The sequence below is a fragment of the Podarcis melisellensis genome (assembly GCF_964234715.1).
Source record: "Podarcis melisellensis genome assembly, chromosome: 10".
NCBI classification, from domain to species: domain Eukaryota; kingdom Metazoa; phylum Chordata; class Lepidosauria; order Squamata; family Lacertidae; genus Podarcis; species Podarcis melisellensis.
This window is the reverse complement of record NC_138542.1, coordinates 61,915,473-61,933,226: the sequence shown is the minus strand read 5'-3', so window position 1 is coordinate 61,933,226 and position 17,754 is coordinate 61,915,473. Positions and strand designations below refer to the sequence as shown.

At 46.3% G+C, this 17,754-nt stretch overlaps 1 protein-coding gene and 2 long non-coding RNA genes across 25 annotated transcripts in view; 1 reads left to right on the top strand and 2 right to left on the bottom strand.

The window, feature by feature from the left end:
• The window catches only part of PLEKHA5 (pleckstrin homology domain containing A5), a 170,730-nt gene extending 169,210 nt beyond the window's left edge, over positions 1-1,520 (bottom strand). For 9 of the 21 annotated variants that reach the window (XM_081926785.1, XM_081926770.1, XM_081926771.1 and 6 more), the window contains exons 1-2: positions 1,380-1,516; positions 973-1,049 (exon numbers count right to left, since the gene is read on the bottom strand). In XM_081926785.1, the coding sequence (XP_081782911.1) occupies positions 973-1,049; positions 1,380-1,471 (169 nt within the window). In that variant the 5' untranslated portion in view covers positions 1,472-1,516. Of the gene's footprint in view, positions 1-972; positions 1,050-1,379 lie in introns of all 21 variants that reach the window. The other 12 variants (XM_081926764.1, XM_081926779.1, XM_081926783.1 and 9 more) reach the window with 2 other exon arrangements.
• The window catches only part of LOC309378900, a 485,967-nt gene extending 468,550 nt beyond the window's left edge, over positions 1-17,417 (top strand). Inside the window, exon 2 of the long non-coding RNA XR_014172270.1 lies at positions 13,114-17,417. This is a non-coding gene — a long non-coding RNA (uncharacterized lncRNA). The remainder of the gene's footprint in view (positions 1-13,113) is intronic.
• LOC309378852 overlaps positions 3,902-17,754 on the bottom strand; it is a 156,640-nt gene continuing 142,787 nt past the window's right edge. The window contains exons 8-9 of one of the 3 annotated variants that reach the window (XR_014172197.1): positions 11,225-11,338; positions 3,902-4,806 (exon numbers count right to left, since the gene is read on the bottom strand). This is a non-coding gene — a long non-coding RNA (uncharacterized lncRNA). Of the gene's footprint in view, positions 4,807-10,978; positions 11,339-13,333; positions 13,468-17,754 lie in introns of those variants that run through there. The other 2 variants (XR_014172198.1, XR_014172199.1) reach the window with 2 other exon arrangements.

The window sequence follows — 17,754 nt, the reverse complement described above, 5'->3', positions numbered from 1 at the left end:
GCCCCTCCCCAAGGAAGGTGAGGACAAAAGCTCCAGTCAACAGCAAAAGAAGAAAAAAGGTTAAGTAAAGTTAATGAGGGGTACAGACAAGTCAAACTGGATTATGGTTGGAAGCAAGAAGAAAACTGAGCCAAGACGTTCTGTAAGAGTTTAGTGATTTTTAAGCACATGTAGAGTAAAACCCAGTGACAGAGGCTGAGTCAAGAGTGGAACTGTGGTCCAAGAGGTAGCAGAGACAGGCTTATAGGAAGAGGGTCTGAAATGCCAAATTGAAGGTAAAGCTCAAATGTGTGTGTGGTTTTATATGAAGCCCCCCACAAATTGGAGGGATTAAAATGTGGCAAGTGTGACTCAGTGGTGGCTCTATTTGGAGGGGGACAATAAGTGGTATGAAGTCCCCCACCCCAAGGACAAGAGATGGGAGTGAGGGAAGGGTTTACAGGTGTGGGGGAATGGTGGTGATTCACTGTGGTGCTTTTGTCTGAAGAGCCCACCTCGCCCAAGTTGAAGGGTTTTTAAACATGGAGAGAGGAGTTGACAGCACCTCCAGGCAAAATGTTTAAAGGAGGAGGAAAGCGCCACAAGGAGTGACTCAGTGTCAGCTTTCAAGTCCACAAGAAGGTTTTAAGCACGTGAGGAGGAGCAGGGTGTGAGAGAGGGGCTGTGTATCTGTGCGTAGGAGAAAAACAGCGTGTGAGAGGAGAGCAAGAAAAGAAGGGCTAGGCAGGTAAGTCGGGGAGGGAAATCGAGAAACCCACCTCCACCTCTTTCTTTCATCACTCACTCTATTCCACCTTCCCTGCAAAGATATCTCTACACTCTTTTCCACGGAGGGCTTGTGAGGACACGGGAAGGGGGGGGATGACACACAGAGAAGAGAGGGAGAGGGAAAGAGAGAGAAAGGGAGGGAGAAAGTGGGGTTAGCGCCGCTTCCGAGCGGGCTGCGCTGTTTGGTATTTTTTCTTTCCTTACCTGGGCTGCGGCGGTGCCCGGTGATCGCCGCCTCTCCGGTCAGCGGGTGCAGCCAGGTCGTGCTCTTGGCTTCCTCGCTAAGGGGAGAAAACACAGGGCGGCGCGTGAGCGGAGGAGGAGCAGGAGCGCGCGGCGGTGACCCGACCCCGGCCGGACCCTAAAGCCGACCACGACGACCCTCCCTCAGAACCACCCCGGGTCGCCTCAGCAGCGCCGCCGCCGCCGCCACACAGCCGCCTTCGACGCCCCCACCCCGGGCGGGCGGGCAGCCCCGGAGCCGCTCCTCTCCTCCTCTTCTTCTTCTTCTTCCCCTCAGGGTCATGCATCCCTCCTTTCCCGCCTCGCGTCCCTCGCCGCCGCCGCCACCGCTCCCTCCGCCTTCGCTCCCGCCTCGCTCGCTCGCTTACTTGATGAAGAAGACGCGGCCGCCGCGGCTGATCCCGTAGCTCCAGCAGGCGGGCAGCGAGCGCAGCCGCTCCGCGCTCAGGTCCGCCGCCATGTCCGAGCGCGGCGGAGGAGGCGGCGGCGGCGGCAGTAGCAGCCGGGGCGAAAGCGGCGCGCGCGCGGGCACGGGGAGGAAAGAGCGCGAGGCAGTGGGAATGGGCGGGGGGGGGAGGGAGGGAGCGCCGCGCGCCGCCGTCAACAGAGCCGCCGCCGCACGCGCGCGCCTCCGCGAGCGAACCAGCCGAAAACACCTGGACGGCGGCGCGAGCTTGGAGTGAGGGAGAAAAGACAGTTGGGGAAAGGCGGGGGGGGGGAGAGAGGAGGAGGAGGAGAGAAGCCCATGGAGGGAGGGCTTATCAGCCGCCAATCAGCACCGAGCTCTCCTGCCACGCTCCTCCTCCGCCTCGATATCTCCCCTTCAGCTCTTCTCCCTCCCGCCTTCCGGAGCCGACTCAGTGGCTCGCGAACGCGCGCCGCGAAGCCCCGCCCACCGTGGTTTCTTTAACCCCGCCTTGAAATTAATGTGGGGAGGGGGAAACCCAACAGCGCGCCTCCTATAGGCGACCAGCGGAAGTTACGCGCTCCCGTGTTGCTTAAAAAACTCCTGGAAGGGCGAAGAGGGGCTTGGAGTGTGTGTGTGTCTTTTAATGCTTATTTTTAAGGGATCGTTAACTATTTCACTCACACCCGCACGCAATCTCTACACATAAGTGAGGCCACGTCGTCCGCACACTGGTGTCGTCGCCCCCCCCCAGCATGCACGCGCGTTGGCGCTAGTCAGTGAGCCATAGCAAAATGTGAGAAAGTGAATTATCGTATTTATACTAGCCTCCTTTTTATTTTATTTTTTGGATTTTTCTTTCTCCATCCCCCGCCTCCCGAGCGTCGGTGGCAGTCAATGGGCAGCGGAGTCATTTGGGGTGTTTGCGTCAAAGGCTGCGATGCTCTGCCACGGTTCCGGAGGGGGCGAAAACTAAGTACCGTTGAGCACCGTGCTGCATGTGTGCGCGAGAGATAGCGCAGCATTCCGGGAAGGTGGGAACATTTCTCATGTAGGAGCCGCTGTGCCTTGTTTCTGGAGAAGGCGAACATTACTGCTAGGCAAACAGACGGATTTAGGAGCAGTATCAAAGTCCAGCCGGAAGCATCTGATGGATTGATTACAGCACAATCCTACCCGTGCGCTCATAAACCCGAGGAAAGCGTTGGCAGAATTGCAACCTGACCGTGCAGTCTGATCCATGCCATTCATTCAAAGCATGAGGCCATTCATTCAAAGCATGAAAATCCTGGGGACTGTATTTTGCGGAGGGTGCTGGGAAACACAGTTTTACAAGGAGCAAACTACAGTTCCCAGGATTTTGGGGGGAAAGTCATGTGCTTTAAGTGCATGTTGTGGATACCTACTCAGAAGGAAGCCCTGCATCTAGGCTTGGATCCTAAATTTCTGTACAATATAAAGGATGGCCAAAAAAAAGCCCTTCTGGACAGGACATAGTTTGTCTAGGCCAGCATCTTGTTTCCATCAGTGACTAGACATGGACTTGTGGGACTGCCCACATGGCGGGCGGCTCTCCTCTTCAGCTACTAGCCACAATGGCCATGTTCTCCCTCCACTGTCAGAGGCTGTAGGACACCAGTTGCTGGGAATTGCAGGTGGGAAGAATGAAGTTCTCCTCTGATGCTTCTTGTGAGCTTCCCACAGGCATCTGGTTGGCTGCTGTAGGAACAGGATGCTGGATTCCATGGGACAATTGCTGTCATATGATGCCACTGCTAAAAGAATTGCGTTGGGTCCCAATTAAGCTCTCGAGCTAGGTTCAACACACTGGTGCAGGTGTACAAAGCCCTTTACAGCTTAGAACCAAGATACCCAAGAGATTGCCTCATCCTCTGCACACCCAACCAATCACTGTGTTCTGCAGCAGAGGGCATCATGCACATTTCAGCCCATCAGGGGGTCCATTCCATAGGAATGGAATTGGGCCTTGCATACCAGGAAGGTAGCTTGTCTCTTGTCTTTCCGATGCCCCCTAAAGATGTCCCTCTTTCAACAAGCCTTCTAAAATCTTCATCCCAATTGGCGTCTGTCTTGGATTTGAACTGATTTTATTTATGTGCTGTTACTGTTTTAAATTGGTTTTCTATTAATAATTGATTTTTAATCGTTTTAATATATTGCTTCAACTTTTTCTAATATGAAACTTTTATATGCATTATTATATTGTAAATCACTTTGGGATGCCTCATGGGAAGGAGTTAATATAACTGATGATGATGATGATGACCAATAATAATAATAATAATAATAATAATAGTAATACTTATTGCAGTTTCTCTGTTAGATTTTGGAGCACTGATGTTTTATTGTTAAACTTAACACTGTGTGTGTGGAAGTCTCCTAAAGCTATTTGTTTTATGAGACAAATACATTGAATAAAGAATAAAAAATTAATTTTATAGAAGCAGTTTTTGATTTTGTTTATACACACACACAAACACCATCCTTCATTGCCAGGCAATCCCAGAAGGAGTACAAGAAGGCCATATAATATGTAAAACAACGTAATCACCAATAGTACTGTAACGCAAGGCAGATAAAAATCAAATAGCAAGCAGAGCAACCATAAAAAAGAATAAGAATAAGACAAAACATCTGGCCTAAGCACTCTTGCCCAACAAATGATGAAAACATAAGATTCAGTGCCAGTCATGCAAGAAGTGGAGTGATCACTCAGCCTGCAAAGAGGGGTAGCTGCATAGGCGATGAAACAAATTAAGCTAGGGCAAAATTTAGATAATACTTTTGTCAGTTTCAACTTTGCAACTAATCCAGCTAAGACTGCAATTCGATGCAGAGTTAGATATGTTTAAACTAATTTTTTTTTTCAAAACGCACTGCTCCACTGAGTTGGCTGTGTGTCTGAAGGCATAATCTAAAGAACTGGTACTCTTCGTGTGGCTATGTCTAACTAACAAGGGCCTTCTGCAAGCTCTCTATTGAACCTAGCCAGTTTCAGCTCTTGCAAGACTATACCTTTTTAATATGTAACTGACACACAAGCAATGCCTTTTTGCTGACAGCTTCAAAAAAGACATGACTGAAAATGAGTAATCACGGAGGTCAAGTGGGAGGTCATGTGAAAGGTGGGGGGAGTTGAGGAAATACAAGGAAATATACATATGCTGGCAGGTAATAACAATGCAGCCTAATGACTGCATTGTTAATGGGAAAATCAGCCACAAGAGTGAGGTCACATTTCAACCACATCCCTTCCCCTAGATGACAAGCTGCACCTTTGTAGTTTTGTCTCTAAAGTTAAGCAGGTATGGGCGCGACCACAACCTGGAGCGCTTGGAAGGCTTCTGTGTCTGAGCGCCTTCAAAAGACTGGAAGGAAACAGAAGTAAAAACAATACTTTATTGTGCAGGCAGATGTTTTATGTCTTGAATTTAAATTCACTCTATTATCATGGTCTCATAGGCCTCTTTATTCCTTCTCTCCTCCCGCCCTTCCCCATGGATGTGAGGACTGTTCTCTGGTTTTGTTTACAAGCAGACACTTGTTTTTTCTAGTTGGCTGGGGCTGAGCGACCTCAGATACGCCTCTTTACCTGCCCACCCACCCCTATGTTCGAAGGCTGCTGTCTCCTTCACCCCGCCCAACCCTGTGTTCCAGCCCTTGTCAGCCTCTGTATTATTAACACCATTTTAAGGTCAGAGTCCAGGTCAGTGGGGTATGGGTCTTCCACCTCTCTGATCCTTGGTACTGTCTACAGCCACCCCTTGCCTCCCCTCACTGCTCCTGTTTCACATCCTCCTTGAGTGTTTTTGCTTGGCTGGAATGTGTCCTTCAACTCTGACAATGCCTTTTGCTTCCCTAGATGGGGGAAAGAGCAGGGCGTGTAGAAACCAGCTTGCTGTAAAAAGGTATGTATTGAGTTGAATAGGAACCAAAATGCAGCAGTCTGATTGGTCCTAGAACAATAGGATTCAGAATGCAGCAGTCTGATTGGTCCTAGAACAATAGGATCCAGAATGCAGAAGTCTGATTGGTCCATAGGAGCCACCCAATCCAGCTCCAGGTGGAAGTGAATCCGCAACCTGATTGGCCTACAGGTGAATCCCGGAATTAGCCAATCACATGGGGCCCATTGTGTAAATAACGTATTTAAAGCAGACATTCTGGGGGAACTTCCATTCCTCCTCACCACTATGAGCTGAATAAAGAGCATGAAATCCACTCTCGACTCCGAGTATATTTCAAAAGGCATTTGTTGCTAGGCCTCCTTTTGTCTCTGGCCCCATCCACCGTCCCCTGCTTTCCCCCACAAACATTACTGGGTAGGGAATATAACCTGAAAAAGGTTCCCTGCACCTGCATAGAAAATACTGTACGAGATGGACCACTGATCTGATTCTATATAAGACAACGTCTTAAGTATAAGCCACAGTCAGCCAGCACCAGGAATTCTATATGGCACAGAAACCTCGCATATCTTCTCCACCATCTCACCACTCGCTCCTTCATATTTTCTTACTCTGTGCGTAGACATGCTGTCCCCTCCCATCTCCTTCACTCCCTGAGACATCTGTTCTGTCTCTGATCAGATCACCATCACCCCTCATTATCTTAATCTGTCGGCCGCGCCTCCCTCTGCCACTGAAACTGGAGTCCTCACATCCAGCAACGCCTCTACATCTGGACCTTCCCTGGGCCTAAGCAGCCAGAATTCTCAATTTATTAACTTTCCTACTCAGACTGTTGTGTTCCCATGCAGTGGGGAAGTGTAGCAGTTTAATCCCCCGAACCACAGGGCAAATGACAGCCAAGCAATCATTGAGAGATTTGGTGAGGCTGCCTCTTTCCCCCTTCTGCACCATCCTTTTAAAAGAAGAAAAAGAAGCAAAGGCAGTGGCTTTTCACTCTGCAGCTATGCAGCCAGCTTGGAGCAGAAGATACTGGAAAAACAATTACCCAGTGGGTCAGGTACACTTGTGAAACTTGAGCTTCAATTGCTTTTTCCCATCGCCATCAAATGAAAGAAGATACTCGGTCAGTTTAAAAGCATGACAGAAAATGTTTAAGATGCGTTGCACAGCAGCTCTGGCTCTGGGTCTCTAGCTGTTGTTGGACTACAACTCCCATAATCCCTAGCTAGCAGAACCAGTGGCCAGGGATGATGGCTGTTGTAGTCCAACAACAGCTGGAGACCCAAGTTTGAGAAACCCTGGAAGGACACATGATGACCTGCTGGATGAGACCAGTCCAGTCCAGCATCCTGTTCCCACATGGTGGCTGTGGGAAACTCACAAGTAGGACCTGAGCACAAAAACACTCTCCCCTTCCAGAAACGTATTCAAAAACGTTATTGCTTCCAACCATGGAGGCAGAACATCGCCAGCGTGGCTGTTGATAGCCCTGCAGGGACGCGGACTTATAAAAAATATTGGGGGGGCCCGGGAAAGCTCATGAATAATAAATAAGCTCATGAATATGCAAATAAAGTGGCGCCGCCTCCTCGTGATCAGCTCCAAAGGAAATTGGGTGGAGCTTTTGCTCGGGAGGGAGGGCAGGAGGCATGCAGCCCGCCCCTCCCTGTGCATTTTGGGCTGGGGGAGGGGCGGCGATGGCGCTCTGCTGGAGGGGCGCCGGAGATTATTGGGGGGGCGGAGCCCCCCCAAACGAATTTTTGAGGGGGCTCGGGCCCCCTCAAGCCCCATGGAGTCGGCGCCTATGTAGCCCTGCCCGCCACAAACTTCTCTAATCCTCTTTTAAAGCTATCCAAGCTGGTGGGCATCATTGCCCCTGTGGGTGTGAATTCCATAGTTTAACTATGCACTGTGTGAAGAAGTACTGTATTTTTCGCTCTATAAGACGCACCAGACCACAAGACGCACCTAGTTTTTGGAGGAGGAAAACAAGGGAAAAAATATTCTGAATCTCAGAAGCCAGAACAGCAAGAGGGATCGTTGTGCAGTGAAAGCAGGAATCCCTCTTGCTGTTCTGGCTTCTGGGATAGCTGTGCAGCCTGCATTCGTTCCATAAGATGCACACACATTTCCCCTTACTTTTTAGGAGGGGAAAAGTGAGTCTTATAGAGCAAAAAATACAGTACTTTATTTTATCTGTCCTGAAAATTCCAGCGTTCAAATTCATTAGATGCCCACAAGTTCTAGTGCTATGAGAGGGGAAAGAAAAACTTTCCTCTGCCCACTTTCTCCATGCCATGCAGAATTTTATAAACTTAGGTCGTACCACCTCTCACTCGCCTCTTCTCTAAACTAAAAGGTCCCCACTATTGCAACCTTTCTTCATAGTGGAGTTGCTTTATCCCATTGATAATTTGCCTTGTCCTTTTCGGAACCTTTTCCAACTCTGCAATATCCCTCTTAAGGCAAGGTGACCAGAACTGTATTCCACAGTATTCAAAATGCATTCACATCATAGATTTGTATAATGGCCTTATTATATTGGCAGAATTATTTTCAATTCCTTTCCTAACGATCCCTAACATGGAATTTACCTCTTTTCTTCTTCTTCTTTTTCTACCGCTGCCACACACTGGGTCAACATCTTCATCGAGTGAAAGCAAGTAAGAATTATGTCTGCTGTTAACTGAATTTAGAGGGGCTAACTTTAAAACGGGATGCGGGTGGCACTGTGGGTTAAACCACAGAGCCTAGGACTTGCCAATCAGAAGGTCAACGGTTCGAATCCCCGTGATGGGGTGAACTCCCATTGCTCGGTCCCTGCTCCTGCCCACCTAGCAGTTTGAAAGCACATCAAAGTGCAAGTAGATAAATAGGTACCGCTCCAGCAGGAAGGTAAACAGTGTTTCTGTGTGCTGCTCTGGTTCTCCAGAAGTGGCTTAGTCATGCTGGCCACATGACCCGGAAGCTGTACGCCGGCTCCCTTGGCCAATAAAGTGAGATGAGCGCCGCAACCCAGAGTCGGTCACGAATGGACCTAATAGTCAGGGGTCCCTTTACCTTTAAAACAAAACAAACTACCTCTACTTTTGAGGCTGTATCAACACCGCCAGTGTTTCCAGATGACTTGTTTACTGAATATCTATCTTGATTTGTTTTGGGGATGGTAGATAGCCCTGCATCACAGTAAATGTTATTCAACACTTTTCAGCGCATTTCCCTTTCACTTGCTTTATCACCAAAAGTCAGATCTTTTGCAGTAAGCAAGTTTGTTTTGCAAGCCCTCCCAATCAGCTATGATTTGCACAACCTGAATCTGCTGGCATGTGATTGAATTGCACCCCAAAACAGAGACAGTCTGCAAGTGCCTTCTGACCCTAGAGAATTAAGGTGGGGAAACTTTTCAAGGTAAGGAGAGTGAAGAGGTTTTATTTGCTGCTGAAGCTCTGCGTGTCAGGCTGCAGCACAAGAGAAGGACCAATCAAATTGTTGGCAGCCCTGCAAATTCCACTTTACCTTTGCTGCTGAATCAAAAGATGATTAACCTACCCATTTTCCCACCGACCCTTTTGTCCACCCCTCTCCTTATCGCTCCATCATAACAAGCAGGGCACACAGCAGGTAAGGGAAGCCATTGAAATAATGGAAAGTGGAAATGGGTGGAAGCGGCAGAAGTGTTTTCATCTCCTGATTTAGCAGTATATTATAGAACAGGGGTGATGGAGAGTCAACAGATATGTTTTACTTTTTTCATCATCATGGTAGGCTGCACTTTAAGGTGGAAGCAGGACTAAAATCCTGCACACACCGGGTGTGGGTGTCTGCACATATGTGTGTTGTTGTATGCAATGTTTGGGAGGAAATAAGATGGTAAATAACAAATAACAAACTAAATATCGATGTATGTAATTTTTATTTCTTAATTATATTTACTGTTAGTATGGCTGTATTGTTTTTTGTAACATAAAATCATTCAATAAAAATTATTATTATTTTAAAAAAAGAAATTCTGCACACACCTGTAAACAAAAAACAACAATCCTCCATATCCTACACCTGAGCTCTCACACTGAAATTAAAGTTGCATGCTTCTGTCTAAACAGACTCAGAAGTATTTGTGGCTCTGCATCTTAATACAGTGGACTCTTGCGGTTTAGCTGTATGAAGCTTCACTGTCACATTTAAACAACAATTTTCAAAAGGCGGCTAATTGATACTTTAATAATTATCACAGAACACATTTTGGAGCAGCTCATTCTAAATGGCAGAGGCAGATAAGGCTTGGAAAATGAAGTACAAACTGCTTATTAAAGCACGCTCTGGCTCAGAGTCCACTTTGCTGGAAAAGCCCTGACTCCAGTTCTGGGGAACTTCAAAAGGAACTCCACCCACACTGCTCCGGCAACAGGAAGAACAGGTTGAGCTGGCATCTGTTCTGGAGGGTGACCAGATGCAAAGAAGGATAGGGCTCCCGTAGCTTTAATAACTGTGTAATAAGAAAAGGAATCTGAACAGGTGCGGCATGCAAAAAGGTGCACCTGGCATAAAAGTTCTGCAATTTCAACCCTGCCACAGGGCAACTTAAAAACATAAACAACACTTAGAACCGAAACATCAACCAAGCACAATTACTCAAGTATGTGAAAACAGCATAGAAATATATTTCCCCTTTTTGCTCTCCAGCTCGGCTCAAGTGTTTTTTTCTACTCCGAAGAGTTCTAAAGGAATTCAGTGCAGGCAACAGAATGCCACTTGCTTGCCACACTAAGAAGCTCCCAAGTAATTACACTACAGCAGGGGTACCCCTTTCTTTCGGCCTCTTCTTACATCCCTTGTTTAGCGCAACCGTAAATCTGGTCCTCGCTGAGTAACACAGGGGGGAATTACCCTTGTAAAACAGAGGGAGTCATTAGTAGCCTGTTTACTTGGAGCTAACCTTCTGCCACTTTAAAAAACATTTTGTCTAGCGTCTGGCCCATAGCTTGCTTCTTCGTAAAGAATGTGATTATCATACCTCGATTGAGCATTGGTTCCTATTCATATCATACGCCACCACAAAAATCCAGTTGACCAACTTTTTGCTCAGTCCCACACTACATTCTGGAAGGATGTGATAATTCATAATATTCAAGAACGTTATCTCATGATTATCATTTTATGTCTGATTTTTTTATATACTTGTTTTCTAGTACAGTGGTTGTTGTTGTTGTTGTTGTTACGCTTAATACATGATAGCATTTTAAATTGTTCTTTACTTTGTTATAACTAAAGGTAAAGGTAAAGGGACCCCTGACCATTAGGTCCAGTCGTGACCGACTCTGGGGTTGCGGCACTCATCTCGCTTTATTGGCCGAGGGAGCTAGCGTACAGCTTCCAGGTCATGTGGCCAGCATGACTAAGCCGCTTCTGGCGAACCAGAATAGCGCACAGAAACGCCGTTTACCTTCCCGCCGGAGCAGTACCTATGTATCTACTTGCACTTTGACATGCTTTCGAACTGCTAGGTTGGCAGGAGCAGGGACCAAGCAACGGGAGCTCACCCTGTGGCAGGGATTTGAACCGCCAACCTTCTGATCGGCAAGTCCTAGGCTCTGTGGTTTAACCCACAGCGCCACCCACGTTATATTTTTATATAAAAATGTGTCATTGTTTTTATTGCAGATGTTTTTATTACGAAATCACTCTGAGATACTTTATGGGAAGTGATTCATATTTGAATCAAATAAGTACATTTAAATAAATAAAAGGTGCTTTTTAAATAAGGAGTTGCCTTATCTAGTCGTCTCAAATTGATTCACAAGCATGCCATAAAAACAGCTAAAAATAGTTTTAAAAACAGCTAAAGATGGGTTTAAAAACAATGCAAAATGAGCACCTAAGGCTGAGACCTTTTCATCCAGCTGGAGATGTTGGTTGGAACAAAAATGTCTTCAATTATTGTTGTTGTTCAGCTTGTTTGAACGTCAATTGTGCCTTCATCTCTGAAATGCTTAATAAAAAGAACATAGTTGAAGAGAAAACAATTATTTGATTATCCTAAAGGAAAATAGGAGTGTGAACCCTTGCTTAGGGCAGAATTGCTAATATACAAACTCAGGGCTGCCGCTCAAAATGGGAACAGCGAGGGTCCCTTTCCTCTCTGCATACCCCAAATAACAACACATAGTAACAATGCCCCACATACAACACACAATCCAATTAAGCTCACTTAATTACGGACATCGTTTACGCTGCGTATGTTCATATCAGTACATGTCCAGCTGCTAGCATGGATCTGTTAAAAGCACAATTGCATCAGGACACCTAACAGTGTCAGGACATCAGTACTGCACGTCTCAGCAATGGAGAGCTCTTGAAACATGTCTTTCTGCCTTTACATTGCAAGTAGTTAAAACAATTGCTACTTTAATTATGCTTGGGACCCCTCCAGATTTAATGAGTGGGGGACATAACGAAAGGGTCGTAGCTCAGAGGTTGAGCATCTGCTCTGCATGCAGAAGGTCCCAAGTTCAATCTCCAGGTAGGGCTGGGGGTGTCCGCTACCTGTATTCCCACAGAGCTGCTGACAGCCGGTGGTTGGTGCTGAGCTAAAAGGACCGGTGGTCTGACTCTGTAGAAGGCAGCTTCCTATGTTCCAAAATCCTTGACCTCTGAATTAGTTCACCCAAAGCCAAGGTCTAGGCTGGGAGATATTTAACTCTCACAGGGGCTGGAGAGACTCTATAGCTCAGAGCATGGCGCTGATAATGCCAAGGTTGCAGGTTCGATCCCATGTGGAACAGCTGCATATTCCTGCATTGCAGGAGGTTGGATTATAGGATCTTCAGGGTCCCCAAAATATGCAGCATTCAAGGGTAAATATAGAAACCATTGAAGGGGAGGGTGGGAGGTCAATGGATACAGCAACTTTTGTTATATGCTAAAATTTGTAAAGTTCTTTTTTAGATTTATTTATTTATTTTTTAAAAAGATGATCCTCAGGGTCCCTTCCTACTCTAAATAGACCTGAGCAGTCTTATCAGAAAGGGAGAGCTTTCGGAAAGCTTTTGGAGAGATGGAAAAATACAGAGTTAAGGGAAGGCCAAAAGAATCTTGGGTTGTTGGGGGTCTCCAGCTGCATAGAAACCAAACATTGAAAGCACATTTCCCCCGCCACCCTGAAGAATCCTGGGAACTGTAGTTGTTGAAAGGTGCTGAGAACTGTAGCTCTGTGAAGGGTAAATTACAGTCCCTACGAAACTTTTCCCTGGGGGAGGGATCTCTTTGAAATGTGCTTTCAGTGTATGGTGTGCAAATAACCTCTCTCTGGAGATCTGCTGCATGCCAGGAGTGCTGATGCTGCTTGCCTCCATCTAGGCTCTTCTGGGATTGGGATATTGGTAAATAAGCCAGGCATTGCTGACACACCATCCATCTCCAGGGAGCTCTTTTCCAAGAGGAAGCCAACCTCCAGGGAGCTCTTTCCCTGCATCCTTGGGAGATGTGGGGAACACATCACAAATATTAATGCTTCTCAATGCATGTTGAGGTGTGTAAGAGAAGACAGAGCTCCTGCATTTTTAAAGCTGTGTGGATTTCTGCACCACCACCTTCTTAAAGGCAAGGTGGCCCCAAACCCTTTTTAGCATAGCTATGAAAAGCATGGGAGCCCTGCCCTCCTTTCAGTCTGGTCACCCTAGTTCCAAATGAGAGAGAGAACAGTCCAGTCCATTGCTTGCTGTGCTGTCTGCAGCAAGATGGTGCTGGAGAATGGCTGCAGCTCAGTGGTAAAGTTAAATTCCCAGCATCTCCAGGTAGTATCCCCTGTTTGGAATCCTGAAGAGTCAGTGTGTACAATGCTGAGCTAGATGAGCCAGTGGGCAACTTCCTAGGTTCCTGTATTCTAAAGACTGTTCCAGTCTTTAGCGGTGGGCGAGAACCAATGCATTGCTTTCCCACCCACTGGGGCATCCCATTGCATTCCAATGAAAGAAGCAAAACTGACTTCACCACTATTTCTTTTGCAGACAACCTGCTCCCTACGTTCGAAGGAATGTTTCAGTGGGTGCAGACACTTAAAACATCCAAAGGGATCCTGGGGAGGATAAGACAGCTGGGCACATAGCTGAACACCCCTGCCTAAAGCATAAGAAAAAAAGAGAAGAAAAGCTGGACTCAACCACCCTTCTCCTAAACATGCCTTTCAAGCAATAGAATTCCCATCTGGATAAATTACTGATTCCCGATTCACATTTGAGATCGCTTATCCTGTTTCACACCTCTGCTGCAAGTCCTCCAACAAAGACTTTGTTGGTCCAGGAAAATGACAGCTGATCTTTTTAGAGAAAATACCACAAGAACAGTCCACATTTGTTGATGAGAATTTTGAAAATAATTTTGTTTATTCTCAGCCGGCTTGATCAAACCCAGCAAAAATTAGTTGGTGGAGGCATGCAAAGCAGAGCAATGATTAATGTAAACAGACAGAAAAACCCAAATAAGCCACCAATATTCTTTTTCATTTCTTGTTAATATGGAGGATAAGGAAGAAATTGTTAATTTTGTTGCAGCTGCCCAAAAATAATTATCGTCCCAGGCCTTTGTGATATGAACTAATCCACAGTGCCTAAATTAAAGGACAGTTGTTGTAAACTATATATTTAAGCCTCCACTCTTGTGATATAAATTGGGTGTGACTATGTTTGCCCACAGAGAAAATAATACCAAAAAATATTTAGGAGTAACAAAGGTTGTGTAACGAAGGGAGTGTCTGAACTATTGCGTCTGACCTTTCCAACTCACTGCCAAATTGTGCCTGACCTCTCCATCTTGAAGATGTCTAAGTTCATCCCCTGATGCCTAGCTTCCCCAGTATATCTGAATGTTCCCTAGCAAACCAACAGATTAAGTAGGAGAAAGGTCAACAAGTTAAGCGGCTTGGTGGGGTCCACACTGCTGCATCAGAGCAAGTCAGTGTAAGCAGGAGGTGAGGTGAGAGCAACATGTGCACACCTTCACCTTTCTAAGAACATGGAGTGACCTGAGATGGGAATCTGCACCAAGGCAAGGAGACCCAACTATCGCCTTCAAGAGGTGTGCAGCAATTATCCACCCATGTTTCAGGAAACCTGTTACTAAGCTGGCTGACAGCCAGGTTTCATCAGCCCTGCATCTTAGCTTTGAATGTAGGCTGGCATTAAAAGGGTGCTTGATTAAAGTAGCCTTGGAAAACTATGGCATCCTGTAGGGGTGAACTAGAAGTATTTACAGTTCTTTGAAGCCACATCTCTGATGCCCTTTTGTATTTGTGTGTTGTGAAAATGTGACTGCATCTGGAATACTGTGTACAGTTCTGTTTGCCTCGCCTCAAAAAGGATATTGTAGAGTTGGAAAAGGTTCAGAAAAGGACAAGCAAAGCAATCAACCACCCTACTTTGTAGCATGGCTCTTTTTCCATAGAGAAAAAAAGGCCAAAGATGTGTTCATAGATCTCAGGTGTCACATCAGATTTGAGGCTTCTGTTGCAGCTACTGATTGCATCCAATTCTCTCTTGGGCCCTGAGAGAATTAGTTGCCTGATCAGGAGCAACTGTAGCTATTCAAGAGCTTAGGTAATTGTATATGTCCAGCTTAGAAAACTTGGCTTGCTGCTTTTCAAGTGAAAGAATTGATTAATATACTTGGGAGCTGGGCAATTGAGTTCCTTTTATTAGGGAATTAATCACTAATATGTCTTCTTGCTTTTGATTAAAACGGGGCTGTTGTTGCCATGTCTCAGCAAGAGAGTTCTGTAGAGAAATACTGGAGAAGATACTGGGCATTCCCTACCCTGATGCAACCCTAACCCTGCCCACTAAATTTACTGTCCCTGCTCTTTTGTACTGATCATTCCTGTATATTCCATCCATTCATTTCTTCTTCCATCCAACTGTTTCCCTTTATCCTTGCTTTTCCATAACCGCCTACATTTCTGCAGCCAGGGATAGCTACATTGTCTTTCCACCCCATCTCTGTCCATTTCTTCCTGTTCTCAGGGCCGGTCCTATCATTAGGTAAAGTGAGGCCACTGCCTTAGGCAACAGAGGTTCAGGGTGGCAGCTTCCTTCCACCCATTTCTCTTGAGCCTTCTGGGTGTTCCCCTCTTCTGCAGGAGAATGGAGTGATGTACACCACACAGCCTTGCCTGGACCATCTAAGCTAGTCTGTTCACAGGTGCAGTGAAGCCTCTGTCCTATCACCAGCACTAAGTACGATTCAACAGCCAGTCTGGTTGGCTTCTGTACATGGAATGGAAAGCACTTTCCTTTTGCCTCAGGCAGCAAAGTGTATTGAGCTGGCCCTTGATTATGACAAGGAGGTAACCACCACCTTCCTTCTCTTTCCCCATTGTTCATCCCCTCCCCCTCCTTGAATCTGGCATTGTCTCAGCAGCAAAACTTGAATAATGCCTTCTGGCTCTGCCACAGGGCCCACTTCCTAGTCTTCTCCACCCATCGCAGTTTCCTGTCCTTGGAATGCTACAGTGTGAAGCCTCAACCTGCCACTCCCCGAAGAATCTTTGGGAACTTCCTGGAGCCCCAGGGAGGTGTGCTGTCGAGTGTAGTGCCCATGCCAAAATTGAGGAGCTCTTGGCTCAGATCTCAGCTCACGCTGTATGTTCATTGAGTGGAACTAGGCAAATTGCTCTCTCGCTCTCTTAGCTCCAGCCTTATCTAACACGGGGATAATAACACAGGCCTGACAGGGATTATTGAGTTTATGCATTCGAGTACTTAGGAAAAGTGATGCTTAATAGTGTATTATCAGGATATATGTTGAAGCCATCACAAGAATGCTTGGGTATGTCCAACCCACTGAAAGCACAGACACACAGAGGAGGAACAGTCACAGCATTTGGGACTTTTTAGTTTGGGGAACAAGGCGACTAAGAGGTGAGGTGGCAGAATTTTATAAAATTATGCACGGCGTTGAGAAAGTGAAGTTTTTCTCTCCCTCTCATAACACTAGAACTCGTGGACATCCAAACTGAAGACGAATGCTGGAAGATTCAGGACAAATAAAAAGAAGCACTTCTTCACACCAAGCTTGGTTAAACTATGAAACTCCCTTCCACATGAGCAGTGATGGCCACCAACGTGGGTGGCTTTAAAAGAGGACTGGACAAATTCATGGAGGAGTAAACTATCAAGGGCTACTAGCCATTGTTGGCTATGCTCTGCTTCCATGGTCAGAGGCAGTAACACTTCTGAATACTAGTTTCTGGAAATCTCAGGTGGGGAGAATGCTTTCATGATCAGGTCCTGCTTGTAGGTTTCCCACAGGCATCTTGCTTGTCACTCTGAGAACACAATGCTGGACTAAATGGCCACTGGCCCAGTATACCTGAAGGAACGTCTCCACCCCCATCGTTCTGCCTGGACGCTGAGGTCCAGCGCCAAGGGCCTTCTGGCGGTTCCCTCACTGTGAGAAGCAAAGCTACAGGGAACCAGGCAGAGGGCCTTCTCGGTAGTAGCACCCGTCCTGTGGAACGCCCTCCCATCAGATGTCAAGGAGATAAAGAACTACCTGACATTCAGAAGACATCTGAAGGCAGCCCTGTTCAGGGAAGTTTTTAATGTGTGACATTTTAGTGTATTTTTGGTCTTTGTTGGAAGCTGCCCAGAGTGGCTGGGGAAACCCAGCCAGATGGATGGGGTACAAATAATAAATAATAATAATAATAATAATTGCCCTAATCCAGCAGAGTTCTTCTTCTTTTATTATATATGAGTTATTTAGAGCAGGCTTCACCAAGTTGGTGCACTCCATGTGGTTTGGACTACAACTCCCCTTGTGACATAGATTGAGCTGGCTGGGGGCTACTGGGAGTTAAAACCAAAAACATTTGGGGGCACCGGGTTGGAGAAGGCAGATCTAGAGAATGATGGGCTAGATGAACCTTGAGGCCTAGTTTCTATCTCATCATCTCCCAAAGTCTTGCTCAGCCACTTCAGGTTTTCACAGCAGTACATAGTGAGCTCTTGACTACTTCACTACTTTGGTTTCAAATGCAGTGTTCCCTGCTGACCTTAGATATACTTTGAGTAAAAGAAAGAAAGAAAGAAAAGGTACACGCTTAATGAGACGTAGGCAGCAAAATGTCGCCCCCTCCAGTGCTTTTACAACAGAGGGAGGTTAGAGGAGGCGAAACAGCACCCTTCTATCAACAAGTTGTGGCCTTTCGCTTTCACTTGATATCTGTCTGGAAGTTTTGCTTTAATTTAATTGATCGATTAGTGATTTAAAAGGCAGCTAAAATCCTGTAATGGGCTGACAGGACAAGAGTGCCTGGTAAATGAGCAGATTCCTGCTGGTTCACACTTCATTATTTTTCTCTGATCATGATGTGGAAAAAGACATTAGATATGCTCAATGCACATTTGAAAG